The sequence below is a fragment of the Pecten maximus genome, chromosome 13 (genome assembly GCF_902652985.1).
Source record: "Pecten maximus chromosome 13, xPecMax1.1, whole genome shotgun sequence".
Classification (NCBI taxonomy): Eukaryota; Metazoa; Mollusca; class Bivalvia; order Pectinida; family Pectinidae; genus Pecten; species Pecten maximus.
In genome coordinates this window covers 28,764,685-28,788,823 of record NC_047027.1, presented here as the reverse complement: position 1 = coordinate 28,788,823, position 24,139 = coordinate 28,764,685, and the positions used below count along the sequence as shown (strand labels likewise).

General features: G+C 35.2%; 1 protein-coding gene and 1 long non-coding RNA gene across 3 annotated transcripts; both read left to right on the top strand.

Moving 5' to 3' along the window:
- The first annotated feature begins 1,226 nt into the window (after nt 1-1,226).
- Nucleotides 1,227-11,828, top strand: LOC117340962. Of its 2 annotated transcripts, none has more exons than XR_004535516.1 (7): nt 1,227-1,394; nt 2,984-3,088; nt 4,398-4,703; nt 5,893-6,023; nt 7,176-9,139; nt 10,108-10,264; nt 10,668-11,828. It is a non-coding gene; the product is annotated as an uncharacterized LOC117340962 (long non-coding RNA). The 2 variants fall into 2 exon arrangements; XR_004535517.1 differs by having other exon boundaries at nt 10,108-10,312.
- Nucleotides 11,829-18,424: 6,596 nt separating this feature from the next.
- Nucleotides 18,425-23,921, top strand: LOC117340955 (cell adhesion molecule 2-like). The gene is made up of 5 exons (XM_033902752.1): nt 18,425-18,708; nt 18,874-19,164; nt 20,686-20,972; nt 22,147-22,455; nt 23,546-23,921. The coding sequence occupies exons 3-5, from the start codon at nt 20,843-20,845 to the stop codon at nt 23,860-23,862; spliced, it is 756 nt and encodes a 251-aa protein (XP_033758643.1). The 5' UTR covers nt 18,425-18,708; nt 18,874-19,164; nt 20,686-20,842; the 3' UTR covers nt 23,863-23,921.
- Nucleotides 23,922-24,139: the final 218 nt, after the last annotated feature.

Below are 24,139 nucleotides of genomic sequence, written 5' to 3'. Positions count from 1 at the left end.
CCCCGAGAACTTTAGCCAGCGGTCGAAAAAATTGCTGCTTTGCATCTTGTAAACATATTTTAGCCGAACTATGCGTTGATGACTGTATGTTGTAATGCCAGATTATAGGTATTATGTAGCTGCTGTGTTGAAAACAATTATAATATTCGATATGAACTGGAATTATGTTAGTTTAAGTAAAATGGGGTTTTGATGTCTATTTTTAGTAATAAAAGTGAAATATGAGCTGTAGTTCCACTAGGCGACACCGTTGGACCGAGATTCAGATCAATTTATGTATGTTGGCGTTATCTGTACAATTGACAGTATCAAAGGTAAAAGGTCAAATTATCACTCAATGCCGATCATCATCCTGTACATGTCAAATGCATATCTGGTAACAGTGATATGTTATATCAAAGGTCATTATATGGGACACCAAAGGTCACAGGTCAAATTGTGAATCAGTGTCGAGTAATATCGTGTACGTGTTAGTTGAATTTCTTATCATAGTGATACGATATACGAAAGGTCATAATATAGGTCACCAAAGGTCAAAGTTAGATTATCAACCGATGTCGATCAATATCGTGTGCATGTCATATGCATATCTGATAACAGTGATAAGTTATACCAAAGGTCATTTTATGGGTCACCAAAGGTCACAGGTCAAATTGTCAATCTCTGTCGATCAATATTGTGTACGTGTTAGATGAATAATTTATCATAGTTATAAGTTATACCAAAGGTCATAATATGGGTCACCAAAGGCGAAAGGTCAAATGTTTTATCAATGTTGATCAATATTGTATACATTTTATATGCATATTATACTACAGTTTGAAGATGTACCAAACGTCATTATATGGGTCACCAAAGATCGAATTGTTAATCTTTAATTGTATACAGACTTGTATCTTATAACACTGCTATCATTCAGAGAAACATGTACATGTGGCTCACTTTTCAGCGGGTTCCGTTTTCAACAGGGTACACGTGGAAAAGAGAGACCTGATGGGGTCCATATTCAACAGGAGGGTAAGTTTTTCACGGCATCCCGGTTCCATTTTCAACGGTTCCATTTTCCACGGGGGTCCATTTTCAACGTTACACAGGCTTGGGACAGCCAAAAGGATACGTGTTTGTGCATTATTTAACGAATCGTAACATAATATAACACAGTTCTAGACTATGTTTGACTACTTAAAACAGGATTCCTTTTTACTGAATCACTGTACACGGCTACACGGACCAGGAAGTTAACATACAAAATGTACGTATTGTATAAGGTTATACGGCTGATACCCGTCTAATATTTACCTGCAGACTCGACATTCCATCATATCTCACAGTGGAAGCCAACTTCACTCGTTAATCCTTCTACATATAACACTAAGTAATCCAATCATCGTCAGGTACGTATATGCAATGTAAACCACCGTATCTTATTTCAGACGATCGGTAATCAACTGCAAGATGGGTGAGAATCCCGAACATGTAAATGGTCAGTATGTTTGCACTTTGCTTGTTTACTGTGATAACGGTACTGTATCTTTCATATTTATGTATATTGATGAGTCATTAGTCATACCGTCAGTGCTTTTCATGTGTGTATTTCTTTGTCTAACACACACTGGGGTAGCTGGGGTTCTTAAGATTTAAATTTTGGCCTGCAGATCAAGTCTACATTCTAATGTTTAATTTTAGCTATAAAGAACAAACATATGAACTGCTTGTCGAATATAATCAACTTGCATATATTTACATATCTCCCTTCTCCAGCTAAGTAAACTCTTACTGCGAATCGATTAGCGAATACGTTCATAGAGAACATTTGACCACGTCACTACTAATACTAAATCTGTTTCAATGCACCCTGTACTTGACCACCATAGTTAATCTGAGATGAAAATTCTGGATTATGAATGTATCAATTAATTAAAAACGTTAAAAGTAATATTTTTTTTTTGTCAAAATAATATTGGATGTGGCATCCAATCTATTGTGCGCATTGGTGTTAGTAGGTATCCGGGTAAGTATAATGCTATCTTTAACAAGACAGTCCATCAATAGTTATCAAGGTTTTAGTAAAAAATCGTTACTTCATTATGCGATGGGATTTTGGCCTTACGTGTAAACTTTATGACTACAACAAAGCAAACGAAAAGTCGAAACAGAAAATACAGAAAACCCCACATACTCGAACCCAGTCTTTGATTGTTTGGTGTAGCGCTACGGTGAAAGGCATTTCCTAGTGAGTTGTTTTTTGGATTGGTTGGTTATCTCGGGGGCATCTGGGGCCAAGACTGATTATTCATCGAATGCCAGGATCGCGGTTTAAATCACCGAGATGATACCTGCTGTCCGACTGTATCCCTATCCGCAACGGGGCCCCTTTAGGGGCCACTATGATGGGCACGGATTTCAAGTGTCAACAATTTCAGGATTACATAAAACAATCGATTGGTTTTCAGCTTATCAGTTATCAGCGGATTAATAATGAAGGGCCATCTTACCTATCATATGTTTTATACCTATAACTTGTTTTAAAAATCTGTTAACTGCTTAATTATGATGCTACAAATCATTGCCAATCTTCACGACTGTATATTTTAGAATACGTCAGGTTTAAATGTCCCAGTCTTAATCTAAACTAATAGTAACTAATTTACTATATGCTTAACATATTCATTCAATGACGTTGATGAATTTCCTTTGTAATTACTGGCACAATTAAACTACACCTGTCACGGATTAAAAAGATCTACTCTGTTTAAGCTATTGAGTAATATTAATTTAACAGTTTATTACCAAGTAATGCATGATTGTAAAATGTTTCACATATAATCAAGCAGTCGCGCATACCATTCAATGATTATAAACCATTAACATACTGATATCATTGTTATATTTGTGGTGAAAAATAATGAAGTTAAAAACAGTAGAGCGTTTGATAACTATGTTAAGAATTGTAGCAAGGTTTTAACTTAAGTGTTGTTTTTAGACATACAGCGCGACAGCCAGACGAATACAAGTATCAACATGTGGCTGGGAATTGATGTCTCAGCGATTTACTTTGTAATCCTTTCTGCGTCTGTCCTCGTTACAGGTAGGCTGAATATTAATAGACTATTTGCAAACATGGTCATGTCAGGATATCACGTCGACCACCACGATACTATTTTAAGAACATGACTTTATTTAGAGACAGATATCTCTGACAAAGCAGTAAAGCGTATTCATTCCTCAAATGTAATACATGCCAATCTATTTCAGAATGATGATACTATACATAACATATACACTATCCCACATAAATCGCTAAATACATATAACAATAACTTCCTTCAAAATATGCACACTACTACAGTATATCAAAAATAGAAGTTTTGGTAACATTTGATCAAGATTTAAAATCAACGTTCATTTGTTCTGGTAATACTCATATCATAGCAGTGTCCGAATGCTGTATCATTAAATCATTAGATCTAAAGATATAAACTTACCATTTTAACTCCCAACAAAACAACTAATTAAGTATTCCTGATATAATTGTAACAGAATACTTGTTGTTTTTGTGAAAACGACAACTTACAATAAAGAAATGATTAGCCATGACAACAGGCCAATTATGATTATCTATAAATATTAACCAGGTAAATCAAGGTTCCTCAGACATCGTAATCCAGTTGCTTAGTGCTCAGTTTAACACCCTTAGACTAAACATAATTAAATTCCATCCTACCTTTGTATTAAAATCTTAACTTTAAAAGCATTACGACCATTCGATATGAACCCGATGTTAATAAATGCAATACCAAATTATTACAATAACTGTGACCAGTGAAAGGCTACGTTGTATTGACCAAGAAGCTAACATTTGAATGACATTTGATATATATATAATTAATAATACGAAGGTTTGCATTTATTATTTTTAAGGTCCTATTAACAGCCAGGAAGGCTTTTCCCTGTTGACTTCTAACAAATAGAATGAATAATATATTGAGAAATCATATCGATTATGAAATAAATATACCAAAATAAAACAATTAAATGAATTAAAATGAGATTAAAATAACAGAATAACAGCGATACAAAAGGTCAGAAAAATATAAAATTTAAACCGTTCAAATATATATTTCGAATCAATATTCGGATTAACCTTTTCTATTGATGTAGACGTGTTACTAGCATCACAACATATGTGTAGATTTGGACAGATTATCATTTTAATTGCATGGTTATCAACTATAGATTAGAGAAAGTTTCAATGGTTAGCTGCAGAAATAATGACTCAAATTTTACTTGGGAGGTTTGATACAAGTTAAAATTATCTTAAACATGTATCCTCTTCTTGAGGAGAAAATAATGATACACTGATACATTTATAAACTTAACTAATCACCTGTTTCTAGATCAAACCCTTGGCTATGGCATTACACTGAATGGGAATGCAGTATCATCTCAGTCTTTAGAGATACAACTGAGCATTGGAACAATAAATACAGTAGTGGTTCTGGACAGACCAGATGGATCAACAGTTGGATCCTGTTTAGCACCACTAGGAGGTGTCAGTGGAGGATGCAGTGCAGGCCTAACACAGGATTTGACGAATGGAATAACGACATACAGTATAGCATATGTATCACGAGCCACCGACCAAGGTGTTTGGACAAGTACACATGGAATCGATAATGGAAGTATAAACATAACAGTACTAAGTAAGTATTCAATCAAAATAAACTAATTTGCCTCATGATATGGTCATCTAATATTTTAGTTATTACACATGAAAAAGACACTGCAGGCATTGATATAGCAGTATTAAGAAAGTATCCGATGGAAATAAAGCTAATTAGAATGATTATTTGTCTATGAACGATTGTAATTAGTTTATTTTAGCTTGATCAATTATTCATTTCAAAATTTTTACCATGTGGTGGCCTAATCAAATAGTTATTTGTCCGTGATCCGGCCATCAATTCCTTCTGCTGTTGTACTATTTCTCAAGAAATATCGCATAATTTGTTTGTGTTATTTCCCCATTGGTCCTTAATTCGGAATGTATTTAAATTTTTGAATACAAATATCCATATCGTTAATATAGGATTTTGACACATGTCTGTTTACGTTAGATACCATTTCAAAGATTAATCTCAGATGTTTTATAAACTTTACATTGTTATATAAGAATGGCTATCTATCAAAAAAAAAATAAAAAATAAAAAGAAGACTAATGATACACATAGAATGGACAGGAAGACACTTGATAAATACTGATATTTATTGATAAAGCTAAAAAAGAGATTGGTGTTCCCTGTACAAATATATCATGTAGGTTCCATCTAGTCCCCAGTGATGTACATTCCGAGGGTGATAAGTTGTTTCATATTTGTTGTAAAATAGATAAAATTTGGATTTTACGTTTATACTCTCAATATTGATTAGATAAAATCAAAATTACAATCATGTGACAATATCTGAAACGCTATATATAAACTGAGCGCTGAAAACCAAAGGTTGGCTATTTAATAGAATGACTGGATTAGTCTTTGTTATAACTGCCCTTAAAACCATTGCCAATCTACAGACATTATCATATTGGTCCTATAATTGTTTTTTAATGTAGTTGACTTAGGGACTAATCTAGAACTTGTATGGGAAACTCAAACTTACATGGATCCAACAAGAATTATTCCACTTTTCCAGAAAAAAAGTCTTTATAATCTCTTTTGTAAAAACCTGGATATTCTTACCTCTGCTTAATAAATGTTTGATAGGTTAACTGTCTCTCAGGTTGAATATAATGACACGTCTCTTAACACCGTCTTGGTTATTTTACAGTAATGAACAAACATCAGTAGTGCTATATCCTTGCATATTATAACTTGTTTTTTTTTTATTTCCTAGCGATTCCTACAGTCAATGTAATTCGGCCAGTATCGTCTTTGACACTGTCGTCAAGTACCAGTAATACCCAAAGCCTGACCATCACAGTGACGTGTGCATATCCAGCAGTCTCACTCGGCTTGTCCTTTGTGGTAAGTGTTGGATTATTTTATAGTAAAGTGTCTTATTAACAAACAACGTTTTGACCATCATAGTGACGTGTGCATATCCAGCAATCCAACTCGTCTTGTATTTTCTTTGTGGTGAGCTAATTATCGGAACATGTATACGACAAGTCTTTATTTATGTCTCTGTCTTCGTGTACTGTCCCGGCGAAGGCTGTTAGTGTTTACCGACGTGCCTGTTATGTCATTTATGTTTTTTTTTGTTTTTTTTTTTTTTTCATTTTCAGTAAAGTCATCCGGCCTTCAGTAACAAATGGTTTCTCATACGCTGTATATGAATTGTTTGTTTGCCATGTTAGAACCTAGATTTTTCCAACAAATTACGAACACTTCGAGATACGCATTTTGTACTGATATTAGTCATATCAGAAATTACCTAGTCTTCTCATAGGTTTAAAAGCTGTAGTATTCTTTATCATTCAGTAAGTAGGAACACTGTCTTATGTCAAATAGCTATTGTTTATTCAAAGATATATACCATGTCATTTGGATTTTCTCCACGACTATCGGGCGACTTCTACTTTATCACTTTATATAAAGATAAAACTAACATAAAATAAACCCGATGCCTGTACTTGGTCATCATAATCGATCTTTGAGGTATTCCAATAATCGTTTCCGAATGACAGTACATACGAGTTTCCCATTCCTTGGTTAGACAAGTATACGTTTGAAGTACATTGAACAAGTGAAATGCAATAGTTATACATATACTTGGGTGATATTGCCGTATTTTCACCTAACGTCGATATGAGAGGATTCCTTTCTTTTCTATTGTTCAGGGCCGCTATGGCAACAATACCCTGACATCATATCTGCAATAATGAAGCGTCTATGTCACACATATAAAGGGATTGCAATATTGGGAAAAATGCACGGAAGAAATACTGATGAACACAACATTCCATTCTTTATCTTTGTCAACTTAGGAATCGTTCCCATCGCTACCCCACAGCTCAGGTGAAGATCCCCAGCTGTTAATTGAAAAGAAGTGAACATTTCTGTTATGCCAATGCAAGTTTTGCTCATCAAAAATGTTTAATATGATATATATATATATATTGTTGTGTATATAAACGACTCTCTGCTATCGGTCTCAATGATAGTTTTTTCTTCCAGCCAACTGGAGGAGGTACTGCACTAGATGCGCCATCATCACCATATACATGTACTTCTACTGGTAACACAGGGTGTTCTGACAATGATGCCAACAGTTACACCTGTGAAATTGTACCAAAACAGGAGACAACTCTGTCATCCGATACAACATACTACATACAAATAACAGTCAATCTTGACGGACAGTACCAACCTATAGGACTCACACGCACCATCACGGATACAGAGATAATAGTACAAGGTTTGTATAGATCATATATGGTGTTGGCGTCTTTGATTGCTTATTTATATCCAGTAAGTCGTTGTTTATTGTTAATTTTTATTTTTTTTATTTTTTCATACCTATTTATTAAATGAATTTGATTTTTTTCTGTTATTATTTTTGCAAGGCTTATATTTAACTTTGATTGATATACTAGGTATACCAAGTAAAACGTTCTTGATGTCATCTTTTACGCCAAACCCTATCTAGCTCTTTTTAAACAGTCAAGGTTCATATTTTACATTTAAGAAGCAAATACGAAATAAAATGCAGGATTTTATCACTAAGTTATTAACAAATTCGTTGATTTTAAAATGTTAAATTACATAAAATACTTGGATTGTCATTTTACGATATTTTTATTGCATTAGAAGTTATATTTATACTGACTGTAAAAGTAATGGATGATTTCGAATCCATAAAATCCGACTCAAATATATTAATTATAATATATATGACGAAAACAGGACATGGTATATCAAACAATATATTGCATATTCACATATGTGTGTAAAAGGTTATATGTTCGCATAAAAATGCAGTGTTCATATAAAATAGTGGCACTAACTAATGCTCATCCTTTGAAAAATCAAAACGATTTTGGTACATGTATCAATATATTTAGATATACAATGGAAATGAGTTTTAGTGTTTATACAAATACCGGATCTAGTAAGTGAAAACGAGAGTATGGTCGAATATAGGTACTGGATCCTAACAAACAGATTTTCGCGCCGGATGCGTATCACAAGAGATAGATAACTAGTAATGTCGTGATAACGACAGAAATGACAAGTGAATGTAATTACAAACGATCATAAAAAGACATAGAACATAGAATATACATGCAGGTCTAGTCGATAAACAATGAACAATATCGTTATTTGTGTCTTAAAGATCCCCTCAGTTCATAACTAGTTCGCCGAGGGCCAATTATAAATAAAGGGGTAAAAACTAATGTAGTTCAGGGATGATATCAATAAATAGTCCAAAGAAATGTTTAAACATTCTAACCGAGCGCAAGTGGAAGCAATGTGCCAACAGCAGATATATTTGTTTATATCCGCAGTTTGCTTATTGCGTCCCCCCAAACTCGGCAAAAACTGCACATAAGTATATGATACTTAAAGCTGCTAAGATATTTTTTTGCAGAATTAAAGGTAACTCACCTGCGTTGATCGTAGTTATCGCTTCCATTTTATCATATTATCAAACAAAAATCTGTATCATCGTATGAAGCAACAGTATTATGAAATTACATATTTATAAATAATTATATTTCAATTGTTTTATTTCAGATGAAACTAGTGCTTCAAATGTTTTCACAATTGATCTCTGGGGAAATATTTCCTTATCTTACACATTGTTATAAATCACACACCAAAGACATACTCGTGTGTTTACCATTGTAATTGGTTGGTGTTGTGTCGTCTCTGTCCAGATAATACACACGCCATTCGTCTTTGTCTTTGTTCTTTGTCTTCATATATTGTCTAGCGTGACGTCAGTGTAGTGTAAAAACGTTTGTCCCGTGTTAGTGAGAGTGTGTGACGTTGAGAGAAGGCATATGGCTATATTGGGTGGAGTTGGGTTGGGGCTTGTTTTGTTTTCTAAGATTAGGAGGACAGATCAATGGATGGCGAGGAATACCACGAAAAACAAGGCCGTGATAATACCACGCAGGAGGCCGTACAGCTTCAAGGTAAGGATCTCGAGAATTACACAAAAAAAGAAGACAGTTACACAAAATGATCATGTTAAAATAATAATAAAAATGATAATACACAAAGCCAGTTACAATCCTGTTTTAGATATTAGATTTTACATTGATATGTATCCTTACTGTTCATAATCTCGAGTGAATTATTCTTCCCATGAGGAAATGAAACTATATTCAAAAGAAGTAGAATACAAGTAATACCGTTATGTGTACAAATATATCCAAATACATGTCAATTTTATGACCTTTACACTTCGATACTAGATGACATTGAGGTGTGTTTATGGCATGTATAGTCTGTGTCATTTAGGGGATAAACCATATCGATCTAAGTGCTCGTGAGAGCTTGTTAAAGAAGCATATTACAGAATGTTTAATTAATGCCAATATCTTCCGGGATTTTTTGTATTAAAAGCAAACTACCCTTATCGATTTTGTCAGTTAACATATAAGCTGTAATTTCCCCTATCGTAATATGATATTTAGAGCCTAGATATGACTGATGCATAATTATATTAATATAATTGTTTGTCAAAAATATGTCGAAATGGTAATTGGAAATTACGAAGACTATCTTAAAAGTAGACATTCGAGTAATTTTCTGTTTCACTAAAGCTTTTTTTTACGGTGCGAATATTTTTATTACCCTCGCAATAATTAAATAAATATATACAGCCGTATGAAACTTATTCGTAAGAAGGTTACTTTAGAACACTAACTTGCGTCATAATTGCTTCTACCCACTCTTTAGTAGACTCCAAACTGTCTTACAAACAATAAGTTGAAGACTGCTTTCTGATTGGCCATTACCTCAAATAAAAGCAACTTTCACATAATCCGTAAACGCAATAACGTCATTAACAGATTGTGAACTATTAATTAAATATGCATCTAGTAACACATCAAAACCTCGGAGATGAAATATTGTGGTAATTGCTTTCAATTTGCAGGGATTTCACCCAATCAAAAGTCTGTCATTAAGAGGCCAATGAGCTAACTGAAGAACATGAACGAGACTCGTCTCATGAATTGAAGAGGACATCGTTCTCCACAGGGACTAGTCGGATCCACAACCTCAGTGTTATAAGAGACACGACCCACCTTAAGGTGAGGAACCCGGCCATTATCGAATTAATTCCAAGTTTACCAACTGAGGTAACTACACTAGTCCTACAAATAAAGGATATTTGAACTGTTAGTATGGATGTTATAAAAAACAGCATATATACCAATTAGTTCACATAGTAGGTAATATGACATTGTACAGAAATGTTTGATTGAGCAGTCTCTTGTTAGATATTCAAATAATGTTTGTCAGCAATATAAACATGGACAGCTTTTCAGTTTAATAATATTTAAACATTATTTCAGGATATTTGATGTAGGATCATATTTACGTTAAGTCAACAATAAGTCAATAAGATATGCACGTGAATGTCTAAGTTGAAATACTATCTGGAAATCACAATTTTTCAATTTGTTTATATAATGTGGTTTTGTTGCCATTTAGATGACGTTGAATCAGGTCAAGATGGAATAACTCCCCTTCGAAAGCACCAACAGCGTTTAGACGTCATTTATTTCGACATCAAGGGATACATGCGACCAATTGTGTTCTCATACTAGGCATATCGTTGCCATTCTCTAACATGAGAATATTTATTTGACATTTATCAGAAGAATTTTACATTTAGAATCACAACTCATATCAACAGATAAGACCTCCATGCACGCCACAGTGAATCATCGAGCATCCATACCAGCCCTTTATTGGTAGATTCTGATACGCGTCAAGCATCTACCAAAGGCACAGAACTATCAACAGTTTTAAGTGAAATGCTATTCTAATTTCTCTATATCAAACGATCTCTTACAATAACTGTCTCTATGGTATAACATTGTAAAGCAAACGTATCCAAGATAATGAAGGGATATCAAGTGAATATTTAAGTTGGAAGCTCTGTGACACGATTTTATTCCTGATGATTTGACACAGCCTTACAATCCAAGTTTATTTTCTGAGGAATGGAGAGATGGAGTCATACATAATATCCACATATACAGTCTTACTATCAACCAATTAACACGGTGGTTATTTGCATTGTAACATTGGATTGCACAAAGACAGTTCATCAGTAACTATGGAAATCAACATGTTTTTAAAGGAGTCAGGTGCGAGATAAATGCATGTGTACTGATGTACTCCTCATTCAGTGTATTAAATGTGTAAACCGTATACTACTTGGTATGTTACTGGTAATGACTTGACGCTACACCAAAGAAGATGTAGAATACGCTCTGTATAAGGAAAAAGTCGAGCTGCCTACAGTAATCAAAGGGAGATAACCACAATTGATAACATGAACTGTTTTACAGATTCTTTTATAACACGTAATTTCATCAAGTAAAAAACATATTTATGAATGACTATATGCGTTTGAGAAAACAATTTAGGGAAAACAATAACACATATCTTACAATGAAAACAAGCATGATATAAGAACAACACAATGGATCTGAATCTGCTTTGTTTATATCATGCTATGTGGTATATACTATAATTGATACTTTTCACTTACAATATATAGTATAATTATCACTGTACTGGACTTTTGTGTATGAACGAGTTTCCATTAATGACCAATAAATCACAGTACGACCAGATGATGCTTTTGGGCATCCTAGCATTTATTATTAAAAAATGTAATCATTAAAAAAAAGTTAAAGTGAGTTGTTGTTTTCACAAACCGCGTAGGTATTTATTTCAGAATAACATGATACATTGCAACATGAAAAAGATGCATTTGCCTTGCATTGTATCCATTTCCCTGTTGCAAATCACGCGACCATGATAATTATCCGAAAATCAGATGGCAATTACAATAATGACAATAATAATCAGGTGACAATGATAATCAGATGACGATGATAATCAGATGACAATGATAATCAGATGAAAATGATTATCAGATGACAATGTTAATCACGTGGCAATGTTTATCAGGTGACAATGATACTACAGTAACAGTGATAATCTTTTGATAACGTAAATGAGGTTACTATGATATGCAGGTGACAATGGAAATAAGGTAAAAATGTTAATCAGATGACAATGTTAATCAGGTGACAATGATAATTAGTTGACAATGATAATCAGATGACAATGATAATCAGTTGACAATAACAATCAGGTGACAATAATGACCAGGTGAAAATAATAATAAGGTGACAATGATAGTACGAAGACATTTATAATTAGGTGAAATATTTATCAAAAGACATTAATATTCTGTTTAATATATTTTTCTAAAATAATTCATAATCAGATGAAAATATGAATCCTTAGACATTTTTTATCGGGTGAAAACGATAATCATGTGACGATGATAATCAAATGAGAATGATAGTCACCGATAATGGTAATTAGATAACAATAATATTATAACAATACAATTCAGGTGACAATGATTATAATAGGACAAAGATAAGTAAGTGGAAATTATAATCTGATGGCAATGGAAATTAGATGACTATGATAAACAGGCGACAAAGATAATGTTACATTTATAATCAGGTGTCAATGATAATCAGAATACAATCAGGCGGGAATGATAAACAAGTGATAGCGATAACCAGAAAACAATGATACTCAGGTGGCAATGGTGATCAAATGACAATTATTATCATGTGACAGAGATGACATGTGACACTGATGTTCAACAACAATGATAATGAGATAACAGCTATAATCAAGTGTCAATGATGACAATCAGACGAGCGTGATATTCAGGTGACAATGGTAATCATGTGGCAATGTTGATGAGGTGACAAGTATAACCAAGTGACAATCGGCGACAATTACAATGAAGGGACAATCGAAGTCAGATCATAATCAAATTTAAGCGAAAACGATAAAAATCTCATTTTTCCATTGTTATTTATTTTGTAATATGGACATTTTGTCAAAAATGTTGACAGTCATCGCACAACATACCTATACATCATTAATAAACCTTTATTATAGTATATGAGGCTGTGTACTTGAAGGTCAGTATTACGCTAACACACAAAGCAGTCCTTTAGTTAAACGGGAAAACAAACATTACTAGAAACACCTCCGATATTGACAGTCTGAACAATCTGGCCGTTTGTTTTTGGCCACTTACCAAAAATGTTTAAGATGTAATCAAATATAAATCATATTCAATTCATTATCAAAAAAGTAACTTGTCACGAAACGCAATCATGTTTTATTGACACTATTCAAGGCATATTTTACTGTTAATAAGCAATAGTGTTTATTGTAAGATATCCGGGAAGCTAACGCATTATTGCCAGTAACAGCCTATACAGAATGATAATAAATTGATAAAGCCTGTTTTTAATTCTAAATACAATAGATAAATGCCATTAATGCTAATTTCACGCGCACGCGCACTAAGTGAAATTCAAACATTAAATCGCTTGTTTTTTCATGCTCCTCTTCCTCATCATTCACATTCATCCTTATTATCATTGTCATCATGTCAATATCAATCAAAATAATAACAAACAATCATATCATCTTATGTCATGAGAAATCAAACATAATCACCAACAGTATGGCATCAAGGTAACAAAACGAAAATAGTTAAACAAATGATAATGAATAAATGCAATCCTAGTCACTAGCCAAGCAATCATACACACAATAAGTACAGAAGCCCACAAACAATGTATAACTTTATCAGGTGTTAACAAAGCCAATCGAATGATCAGAATTTACAAGGCCGATTGACTTGATAACTATCTAGCACGCTTCACTCTGCTCTGACAATGTTTACAAAGCGTGATCGCTGGAAAGTCATACAAATCCAATGCTGGCTGTTATACACGAAAGTTCATTCAGATAACTATATACAAAGAAGGGAATACTTAGGCTACAATGTACTTACACATGAGTTAACGTTTCGTTGAGTATGAACTTCCTGGTTTATTTTATAGGTCGTACAAATATATGACTATATATATCGTCCACAGCATGTTTCTCACGGTCGTATGTGTACTAAATGTGATACAATTAGTCCGAGGTAAGTGTACTATCGTTCAATATGTCCAGAATTCGGTAAGTATCGTTTATCTATGGTGTTTTGTTTAACTAATTGATCGTATCTTGCATTTCAGACTAGGCTTTACTAGTTATCTCCCCTTCATAAGTTGAATGAATTAAGTAATAATCAGGAAGACGTCACTGCTAAACAGCCGATGCCAGATACTAAATGTTATGCTGTGTTCTTTTTACACAGTGTAACAGTTTTAAAACCGGGCAACAATTAAGTCAGGACAGACGTTTTTGTTACCGTGTATTGTAAACATTTCCCTTCCCTCGCTGATTAACCCCAGTTTCTCTTTATTGATATGTTAACGTAAGCATATATAATTGAGGTAGCACGGGATGAACCGGAAATTAAAACATGTAAGTGATATTTAGTACGGAAATAAAGCACTGTAACCATATAAATAAAGCTCTGTTAGCTTCCATATGTTTTATTCTACGGTAGAAAACCCACTATTACGTGTCTTTTTAATTACACGTAAGATATATATCCCGATAATTGTTTTACAATACAGTAGAAGTATCCCCCATTATTTGTCTATATGTTTTACTATATGGTAGAAATACCCCCGTTAAGTGTCTGTGTGTTTTACTATATGGTAGAGATATCCCCAGTTACATGTCTATATGTTTTACTATATGGTAGATATACCCCCGTTATATGTCTGTATGTTTTACTATACAGTAGATATATCACCCGTTACATGTCTATGTTTTACTATATGGTAGAGATTTTACCCGTTATATGAATACATGTTTTACTGTATAGTAAGGATATCACCCGTTTTATGTCTGTATTTTTTACTATATGGTAGAGATTTTTCCCGTTTTATGTCTGTATTTTTTACTATATAATAGAGATATTCCCCGTTATATGTCTATATGTTTTACTATATAATAGAGATATCCCCCGTTATATATCTATATGTTTTACTATATGGTAGAGATATCCCCGTTATATGTCTATATGTTTTACAATATAGTAGAGATATCCCCGTTATATATCTATATGTTTTACTATATGGTAGAGATATCCCCGTTATATGTCTTTATGTTTTACAATACAGTAGAGATATCCCCAGTTATATGTCTATATGTTTTACTATATGGTAGAGATATCCCCCGTTATATGTCTATATGTTTTATTATATGGTAGAGATATCCACCGTTACATGTATATATGTTTTATTACATGGTAGAGATATCCCCCGTTTTATGTCTATATGTTTTACTATATGGTAGAAATAGCCCCCGTTAGATGTAAATATGTCTTACTATATGGTAGAGATACCCTCTGGTATATGTCTGTATGTTTTACTATATGGTAGAGATATCCCCGTTATATGTATACATGTTTTACTATATGGTAGAGATATTCCCCGTTATATGTGTATATGTTTTATTATATGGTAGTGATATTCCCCGTTACATGTCTATATGTTTTACTATATGGTAGAGATGTCCCCGTTACATGTGTATATGCTTTACCATATGGTAGAGATATCCCCCCGTTTTATGTATATATGTTTAACTATCTCGTACAGATATCCCCCGTTACATATCTATATATTTTACTATATTGTAGATATACCCCCGTTATATGTCTATATATTTTACTATATGGTAGAGATATCCCCTGTTACATATCTATATATTTTACTATATGGTAGAGATATCCCCGTTATATATAGAGAATACATGGTTAGTATCTTACAATACAAGGTTTATTTTGGCGAGGGTTAGGAAAGACGAGATGGCGAGCCATCTCGTCTTTCCGTTCCGAGCCAAAATAAACCTTGTATTGTAAGATACTTACCATGTATTCTGTTTATCCTGCAACTATTTCACAGTAGCTGACATTCAAGTTAAATGGAAAAAACGTCATTTGTTTACCTTTTTGAACTGAAGCGATGCGTCCGCATTGTGGCGCAGGAATATTTCCATTCATAAGAACTATATTTACTTCCGCCTGTAATGTCACTGCGCTGTTACAATATAGTTCCGATCATTTTTGCTACCTCAAAGTGTAATTTCACACATATGTGTATGAAAATATCACGCAAATACATTTTATTTCTGATAACGAATTGTTTAATACCTTTATAATGACATAATTCATTCAAGTTAAAGTTAGAAAATGTTAAGCTTAGTCAGTAAGCTAACAGAGTACGTACCATGTACACACGTGTGTCACTGTTGTAATCGTTACATAACATTGGATTTTACGGAAACATGCATCGACATCAAGGCTATAGCCTTACATTGGATTACTGGTATAGATATTCAGGTTGTTGATATGAAGTGTTGCACCATAAAATATGGAGTTTAATTGAGAATTCGCCTGTGTAATAGAGCTAGTGCTGCTGGCATTGTGCACGGATGGAACATGTGTAAAATTCATTTCGCTGGACGGATTTAAATTAACGGGATTTCCTGTTTCACGGTGAGTGGCTAACATGTTTGAGTAACTTCTTTGTTGTGTTTCGGAAATTGAACTATAACTGATAATTGACTGTACGTTTTTATGTCCACTAATTTGCATAATATCGGTTGGGGGTACATTGGCATCACGTAGTTTCTGAACCAGGTGTTTCCTCGCGCTATGATTAGTAAGTTTTTTGTCCTTGTCCAAGTTTCCTTTTTGTGCCATTGTTTTCATCAGGGATCCAAGTTTTTTTTTCTCCGATTCGTTGTTTGATAAACCATTTGTCACTCTTTGTGTTGCTTAGTGGAATTGTCCTTGTACTTATGTAGAAGGGGTCATCACTATTGCTGTAGCCCATGGGCCGATGCGCTGCCTAACGTTTATAGATGTTGATGGGGTCACAATCTGTGTCGTTAGTAGCGAACATTTTAGGCGATACCTGTCTGACGTCACACAAATTCTCTCCAGTGCGAGTTTTAGTTTGTCTTTCGTTAAGTTCGAGGTATTCTGTACCATCTGAGGCAGATTTCAATTGCACGTCCCCCCATTTCAAGTTATAGTGTTCCTGCACTCCCCTCAGGCCGAAATGTAACGAATTGTTTAACCAGACTGTATTGAGAAGCGATTCGGGAGTAGATGGTCCAAGTAGTTTTTTTTCATAGAAACGGATGAAGATTGTTGTGACATTTTTCTGGATTCTCGTACAATGTAGCAGACGCTGACAGCTGACGATTGTTGACAAACAATATGACGTCATCATTATCAGGTCAAAGTTTGTGCGCGTGATCATGAGGTCAACTTGAAAGTAGTTCCGTCAGAGTTGGAAAAAGTTCACGTGAATCCTATTGACGGATAAAGCACTTCGTATTGACGGATAAAGCACAAGTTTATCCGACAGTAGTTATCGGTCAGTGAGTGTGGCAGTTGCAGGATAAATCTGTATGTTTTACTATATGTTAGATATTTCCCCGTGATATGTCTATATCTTTTACTATATGGTAGAGATATCCCCCTTACACATCTATATATTTTACTGTATGGTGGAGATATCCCCCGTTTATGTGTGTTACTATATGATAGATATATCATCCGTTATATGTCTATATGTGTTTCTGTGGAGATGTCCCCGTTATATGTCTATGTGTGTCACTGTATAGTAAAGATATCCCCCGTTATATATCTGTATGTTTTACTATATGGTAGAGATACCCCCGTTAAGTGTCTGGGTGTTTTAATCTATCGTAGAGATATCCTCCGTTATATGTCTATGTGTGTTACTGTATAGTAGATATATCCCCGTTTTATGTCTGTATGTGTTACTATATGGTAGAAATATCCCCCGTTATATGTCTATGTGTGTTACTATATGGTAGATATATCCCCCGTTATATGTCTATATGTTTTACTATGTAGTAGATATGTCCCCCGTTACATGTCTATATGTTTCACTATATGGTAGAGGCATCACCTATACTATGTGTATATGTTTTACTATACCTTAAAGATACTTCCCGGCACGTGAAAAGTTATTTGGTCACCTGCCCGACCACCTTGATTTTTTCCGGAAACTGCAGTTTCCTTCCACAGTAAGACCCCTCGCGCGCTTCCATCCGGGCCAACAAGCGTGGTCAATATAAGCTGATATAATTTTTTTTCGCGATTGCTGCAAAATAGATAAAGTTTACATTTACCGATAGTTAAGAGTACTATCTTTTAAAACGTTTTCTTAAAACGTCTTTTCAGGTCAGACCATCATACCTGTGTATGTCCAAAGTAACGCTCCTCTTACACTGGCTTGTCCGGCTGATGACCAGGCCACCACACTGACTTGGACCGGACCTGGAGGTAACCTGTACGTTACCGGTACCACAGTGGAGGCTGGTCTGAGTGACGGTATTAAATCACGGATGTCTGTCGGTCACTCGGGAGGGAATTACACACTGACGTTTACAGAGTTTCAGGTCAGGGACACGGGAATATTTACATGTACAGTGGACGGGACAGTGGGTCTACGGATGGTCATTGTACAAGGTACATGTATACCTATATCCATAATTCTAAATTTTGTGTGTGTCGTCCATTTTTTTTTCTATTTATAATATTAAAAACAAGAACTCTGAAAAAAGTGTGAATTTTTCGAATGGGATTATAATACATATACTATAGTTTTCAAAAGTTTGTATACATGTTTTCCAGGTGGAAGATCAGCTTCCTCAGTGTATGTCAGGCGGGATGGAGCTATAACACTTAATTGTCCAAATGCAAATGGTACAGCGCAATGGTCAGTTACATCTCCTTCTGTCTTCATTTACACTATCGGAACAGACATCAATCCGTCAATATCTAATTCTTTAAGAACCAGACTGGCTGTTGATATACATAACGGGACCTATAGCCTTGGAATCAGTGATGTACATCTGTCAGATGTCAGGGAGTACAGATGTAGCATGGGAGTTACAGACACGTTCTATCATCTACTACTGTACAGTAAGTTATGTCAGATTGATAATAGAGACATATGCTATCATCTACTACTGTACAGTAAGTTATATAAGATTGGTAATACAGACATATTATATCATCTGCTACTGTACAGTATGTTATGTCAGATTGGTAATACAGACACATTATATCATATACGACTGTACAGTAAGCTATGCTAGATTGGTAATACAGACACATGTTTTCATCTACTTTTGTCTAGTAAGTTATGTCAGATTGGTAATACAGACACATTCTATCATCTACTACTGTACAGTAAGTTATGTCAGATTGGTAATACAGACACGTTCTACAATCTACTACTGTACAGTAAGTTATGTCAGATTGGTAATACAGACACATTCTATCATCTACTACTGTACAGTAAGTTATGTCAGATTTGTAATACAGACACACTATATTATCAACTACTGTACAGTGAGTTATGTCAGATTGGTAATACAGACACATTCTATCATCTACTACTGTACAGTGAGTTATGTCAGATTGGTAATACAGACACATTCTATCATTTACTACTGTACCGTACAGTAAGTTATGTCAGATTGGTAATACAGACACATTCTATCATCTACTACTGTACAGTAAGTTATGTCAGATTGGTAATAGACACATTCCATCATCTACTACTGTACAGTAAGTTATGTCAGATTGGTAATACAGACACATTCTATCATCTACTACTGTACAGTAAGTTATGTCAGATTGGTAATACAGACACATTCTATCATCTACTACTGTACAGTAAGTTATGTCAGATTGGTAATACAGACACATTCTATCATCTACTACTGTACAGTAAGTTATGTCAGATTGGTAATACAGACACATTCTATCATCTACTACTGTACAGTAAGTTACGTCAGATTGGTAATACAGAGAATTTCTATCATCTACTACTCTACAGTAAGTTTTGTCAGATTTTTAATACAGATAAATTATGTTACCTTCTACTGTTCAATAAGTAATATCAGATTTGTAATACAGAAACATTCTATTATTCACTATTGTACAGTAAGTAATGATTGGTAGTACCGACACTTATTTTGCTGCCGTATATTGCGCTTTTCGTCATCTACAATTGTACAGAAGTTGTTGTGAAATTGATGATAGAAGCATAATTAGTATATCGTATACTGGTGATACATCAACGTTGTATTGTCAACTACTCTACATTAAGCATAATCATACTGTACTAACGATAATTATGTCACATGTGACGGGCCTCCCGTTTGTTTTGGTGAGGTAGTTACCAACTACCACGATATAACATTGACTCTAATTGACCCTGGCTGTTCACGGGGCGATAAAGGTAGCAAACCAACAACACCTTGATTACTTCATGTTTTTCGCTGAGAAATGAATGTAAACGTCGCTCTAATCATTTTATGAAAATACAAACTTAAACATCATTATGATTATACATACAATTGGTGAAGCAGACTTTAATTATTTTTTGCAGTATAAAGATATATATATATATATGTGTGATCTTATCTGTTCTAGTTCCACCAGTATTTCCTGAAATAGAGAACACATTCGCCGTAAACGGTCAGAACAGGGCAAGAGGGACAGAGGATGGAAGTCTTACTTTGTCATGTAACGCACGTGGCGGAATACCGATGGCAAACGTGTCGTGGATAAAAATAATGTCTATCTTGTTATGAATGTCAGCATAGCCAAGTACACAAAAGTGTTTACTCGAGCAGACGACAGGACAATGTACAGATGTCAGTCTAGTAGTCCAGCCCTGACCAGTCCCCAGACTACCAGTGTGTTGGTATACCTAGATTGTGAGTATAGAGTGTTGTATAAATGTCAGTCTAGTAGTCTAGCCCTGACCAGTCCCCAGACCACCAGTGTGTTGGAATACCTAGATTGTGAGTATAGAGCGTTGTATCATTGTCAGTCTAGTAGTCTAGCTCTGGCTAGTCCCCAGATATCCATGTGTTTGTATAGCTAGAATGTAAGTATAGTGTTATATACATGTCAGTCTTGTAGTCCAGCCCTGACCAGTCCCCAGACTACCAGTGTGTTGGTATACATATATTGTGAGTATAGAGTGTTGTCAACATGTTAGTCTAGTAGTCAAGCCCTGACCAGTCCTTAGACCAACAGTGTGTTGGTATACATATATTGTGAGTATAGAGTGTTGTATACATGTCAGTCTAGTAGTCCAGCCCTGACCAGTCATCAGACCACCAGTGTGTTGGTATACATATATTGTGAGTATAGAGTGTTGCATTCATGTCAGTCTAGTAGTCCAGCCCTGACCAGTCCTCAGACCACCAGTGTGTTAGTATACCTAGATTGTAAGTATAGAGTGTTGTATACATATCAGTCTGGAAGTCCAGCCCTGACCAGTCCTCAGACCACCAGTGTGTTGGTATACCTAGATTGTAAGTATAGAGTGTTGTATACATATCAGTCTGGAAGTCCAGCCCTGACCAGTCCTCAGACCGTCGGTGTGTTGGTATACCTAGATTGTAAGTATAGAGTGTTGTATATACGTCAGTCTAGTAGTCCAGCACTGACCAGTCCCCAGACTACCAGTGTATTTGTAAGCCTATAATGTGAGTAAAAAGTGTTGTATGCATGTCAGTCTTGTAGTCCAGCCCAGACCATCAGTGTGCTGTGTTGGTTTACACGGATTGTGGACATACAATGTTGCATAATATACCAAGAAAGTGTCGATATGCATAGAACATCTATCTGGCATGCTAAAAGTTCATAGACAAATATAATAAATGCAAAAAAAAAAAAAGTATATATAAATAACACAATTTTATAAATTCATCGATTCGATGAGTATTGCGTATAAATGTTTAAGTAGCTCAAACCTTTTTTCCTTCATTACACATTTTGGAAATATGAGTTGCACTATGTGTTTACAGCTTGTCGAATATATATTTCAATCTCGACCACTTCATGTAACTAAAGTTCAGTTATTGCCTTCTATGTCCACAGTAAAACCGGGAGAGCCAGAAATCCCTGAACAGGTTTCCCAGATAGAAAACAAGAACCTACAGGTAGTTTGTATTTCAACTGGAAGTAGACCACCCGCCAACATACAGTGGAATATTGGGCGTAAATGGCTATCCTCCAATTCTACTGATGTCATGGAACTTGACAGCTCAACAGAAACGTATACTGTGACGTCGACATTATCCCTCCTTGTAACACGTCACAACAATGGGGAATCTGTGTACTGTAGAGCCAGTAACCGGGCCTTGCCTGCGGGGATCGAGTCAGTTACCCGCACTTTAACAGTATTGTGTAAGTATCCCTAACACGGTATTACGTCAGGACAATGATAAGAGTCAGTAGCCGGCCGTTGCTGGCGGGACTGAGTCAGTATGTATCACACATACAGTTACTAGTCAAGATAGTGGGGGGTGGGTTGTATGAATAGTTGTGTCTCTCTATATATGTATATGTGTTGCTGTGTGTTTATCTTCAAGCTCCTCCTTTTGTAAAAACCAACTCAACAGTAATCAAGGAACAGTTAGGGAGCAACGCCACTATTGAGGTAGATTTTTACAGTAGACCAACAGTATTGTGTAAGTATCTCTAGCACAGTCACACGTCAGGACAATGCAGAGTCTGTGTACTTTAGAATAAGTTGTCGGGCTTTGTCTAGAGGAGTTGAGTCAATATGTATCCCTAACACACTCACATGTCAGTATAGTGGGCAGTCTGTGTATTGTGGAGTCAGTAGCCGGGCCTTGTCTGGAGGGTAACCCTAACACAATCACATGTCAGTATAGTGGGGAGTCGGTGTATTGTCGAGTCAGTAATAGGGTCATCCTAGGGGGATTGAGGCAGTGGGCCGGGCTGTAAAAGTATTGAGTAAGTATCCGTCATATATCACATATCATTATTCCGGGGAGTCTGTGCGCTATAGGGTCAGCACCCGGGTCTTGTCTGCAGAGATGAAGTCCGTGATTAGTTACTATCCTTAATACAGTCATAAGTGTGCTTTATAGTCAGCTAAAGTTGCTCTTACTGCTTCAGGTATTGTGTGTTTTTAACTTGCCTTGTTACTATGGTATATGTTTTAACAACATGTGAAAACTTGGATAAAAACAGCGTCACCATATATACTTTAGTATGTATCTAAAGGAAAGGTCTTTTCTGATGCAAAGGTCTTTTATCCGATATAGTCAACAAACCGTTTTTATTGTATTAAACAGAAACATAGACGCACAATTGGAGAATATTAATAGAACGTAAAGACAGATAGTTTCATAATTTTAATTACATGATTCAAAATTAAATAATAGCATATTTCAATCTGTGCACTCTTGATATAAACGACTCAACAAAATCTTGATATAAACGACTCAACACAATTTTTCATCAACAGACCGCGCTGACATCAACGTTAGCGGTAAAAACACAACATACACGTCATCCAAGAGACTACTGACTTGCGCACCTGATGGTAATCCAAACATCTACAAATTCGGTAGATGGAAACATACAGCGGAGGACGGTTCAGAGATACGTCAGTTGACCGGAAGTTCAAATTCCACACACTCGGTCCTGACCCTGCCCGACCCCGGCGTACCACGACGATATGAGGATACCGGTTACTACATATGCATAGCCACTAACAATGTCCCAGACTCGTCCTCCTCCACGTCTGGCTCTGTCTTCTTCGTCGTTGAAGGTAAAACTTGAGGGTAACCAGGTTTTGTTCTCCGACTCCATTACCAACCAATTGTCTATAGAGATGTAAATTATAGGAAAGACAGTAACCCTAATGTCCTTATAATGTCTTTCTTATTGTATTCCTCCAAGAGTCAAGACGATATAACATGCAGTTACTAAGCTCAATATTACTACAATTACGTCACGTCAGCAATTTTACTATAATCTTTGAATAATATTTGAGTATGTCGTTATATTGTATGGGTTTTTAAAATATCATCAACTATGGGGGAAATTTTTTTTTAAT

Coding starts and splice junctions, on each gene's coding strand:
- LOC117340955 (XM_033902752.1), top strand. CDS start 20,843: ATGAATGTCAGCATAGCCAAGTACACAAAAGTGTTTACTCGAGCAGAC. Junction 20,973..22,146: donor TGTGTTGGTATACCTAGATT/GTGAGTATAGAG, acceptor CTATGTCCACAG/TAAAACCGGGAGAGCCAGAA. Junction 22,456..23,545: donor CCGCACTTTAACAGTATTGT/GTAAGTATCCCT, acceptor TTTCATCAACAG/ACCGCGCTGACATCAACGTT.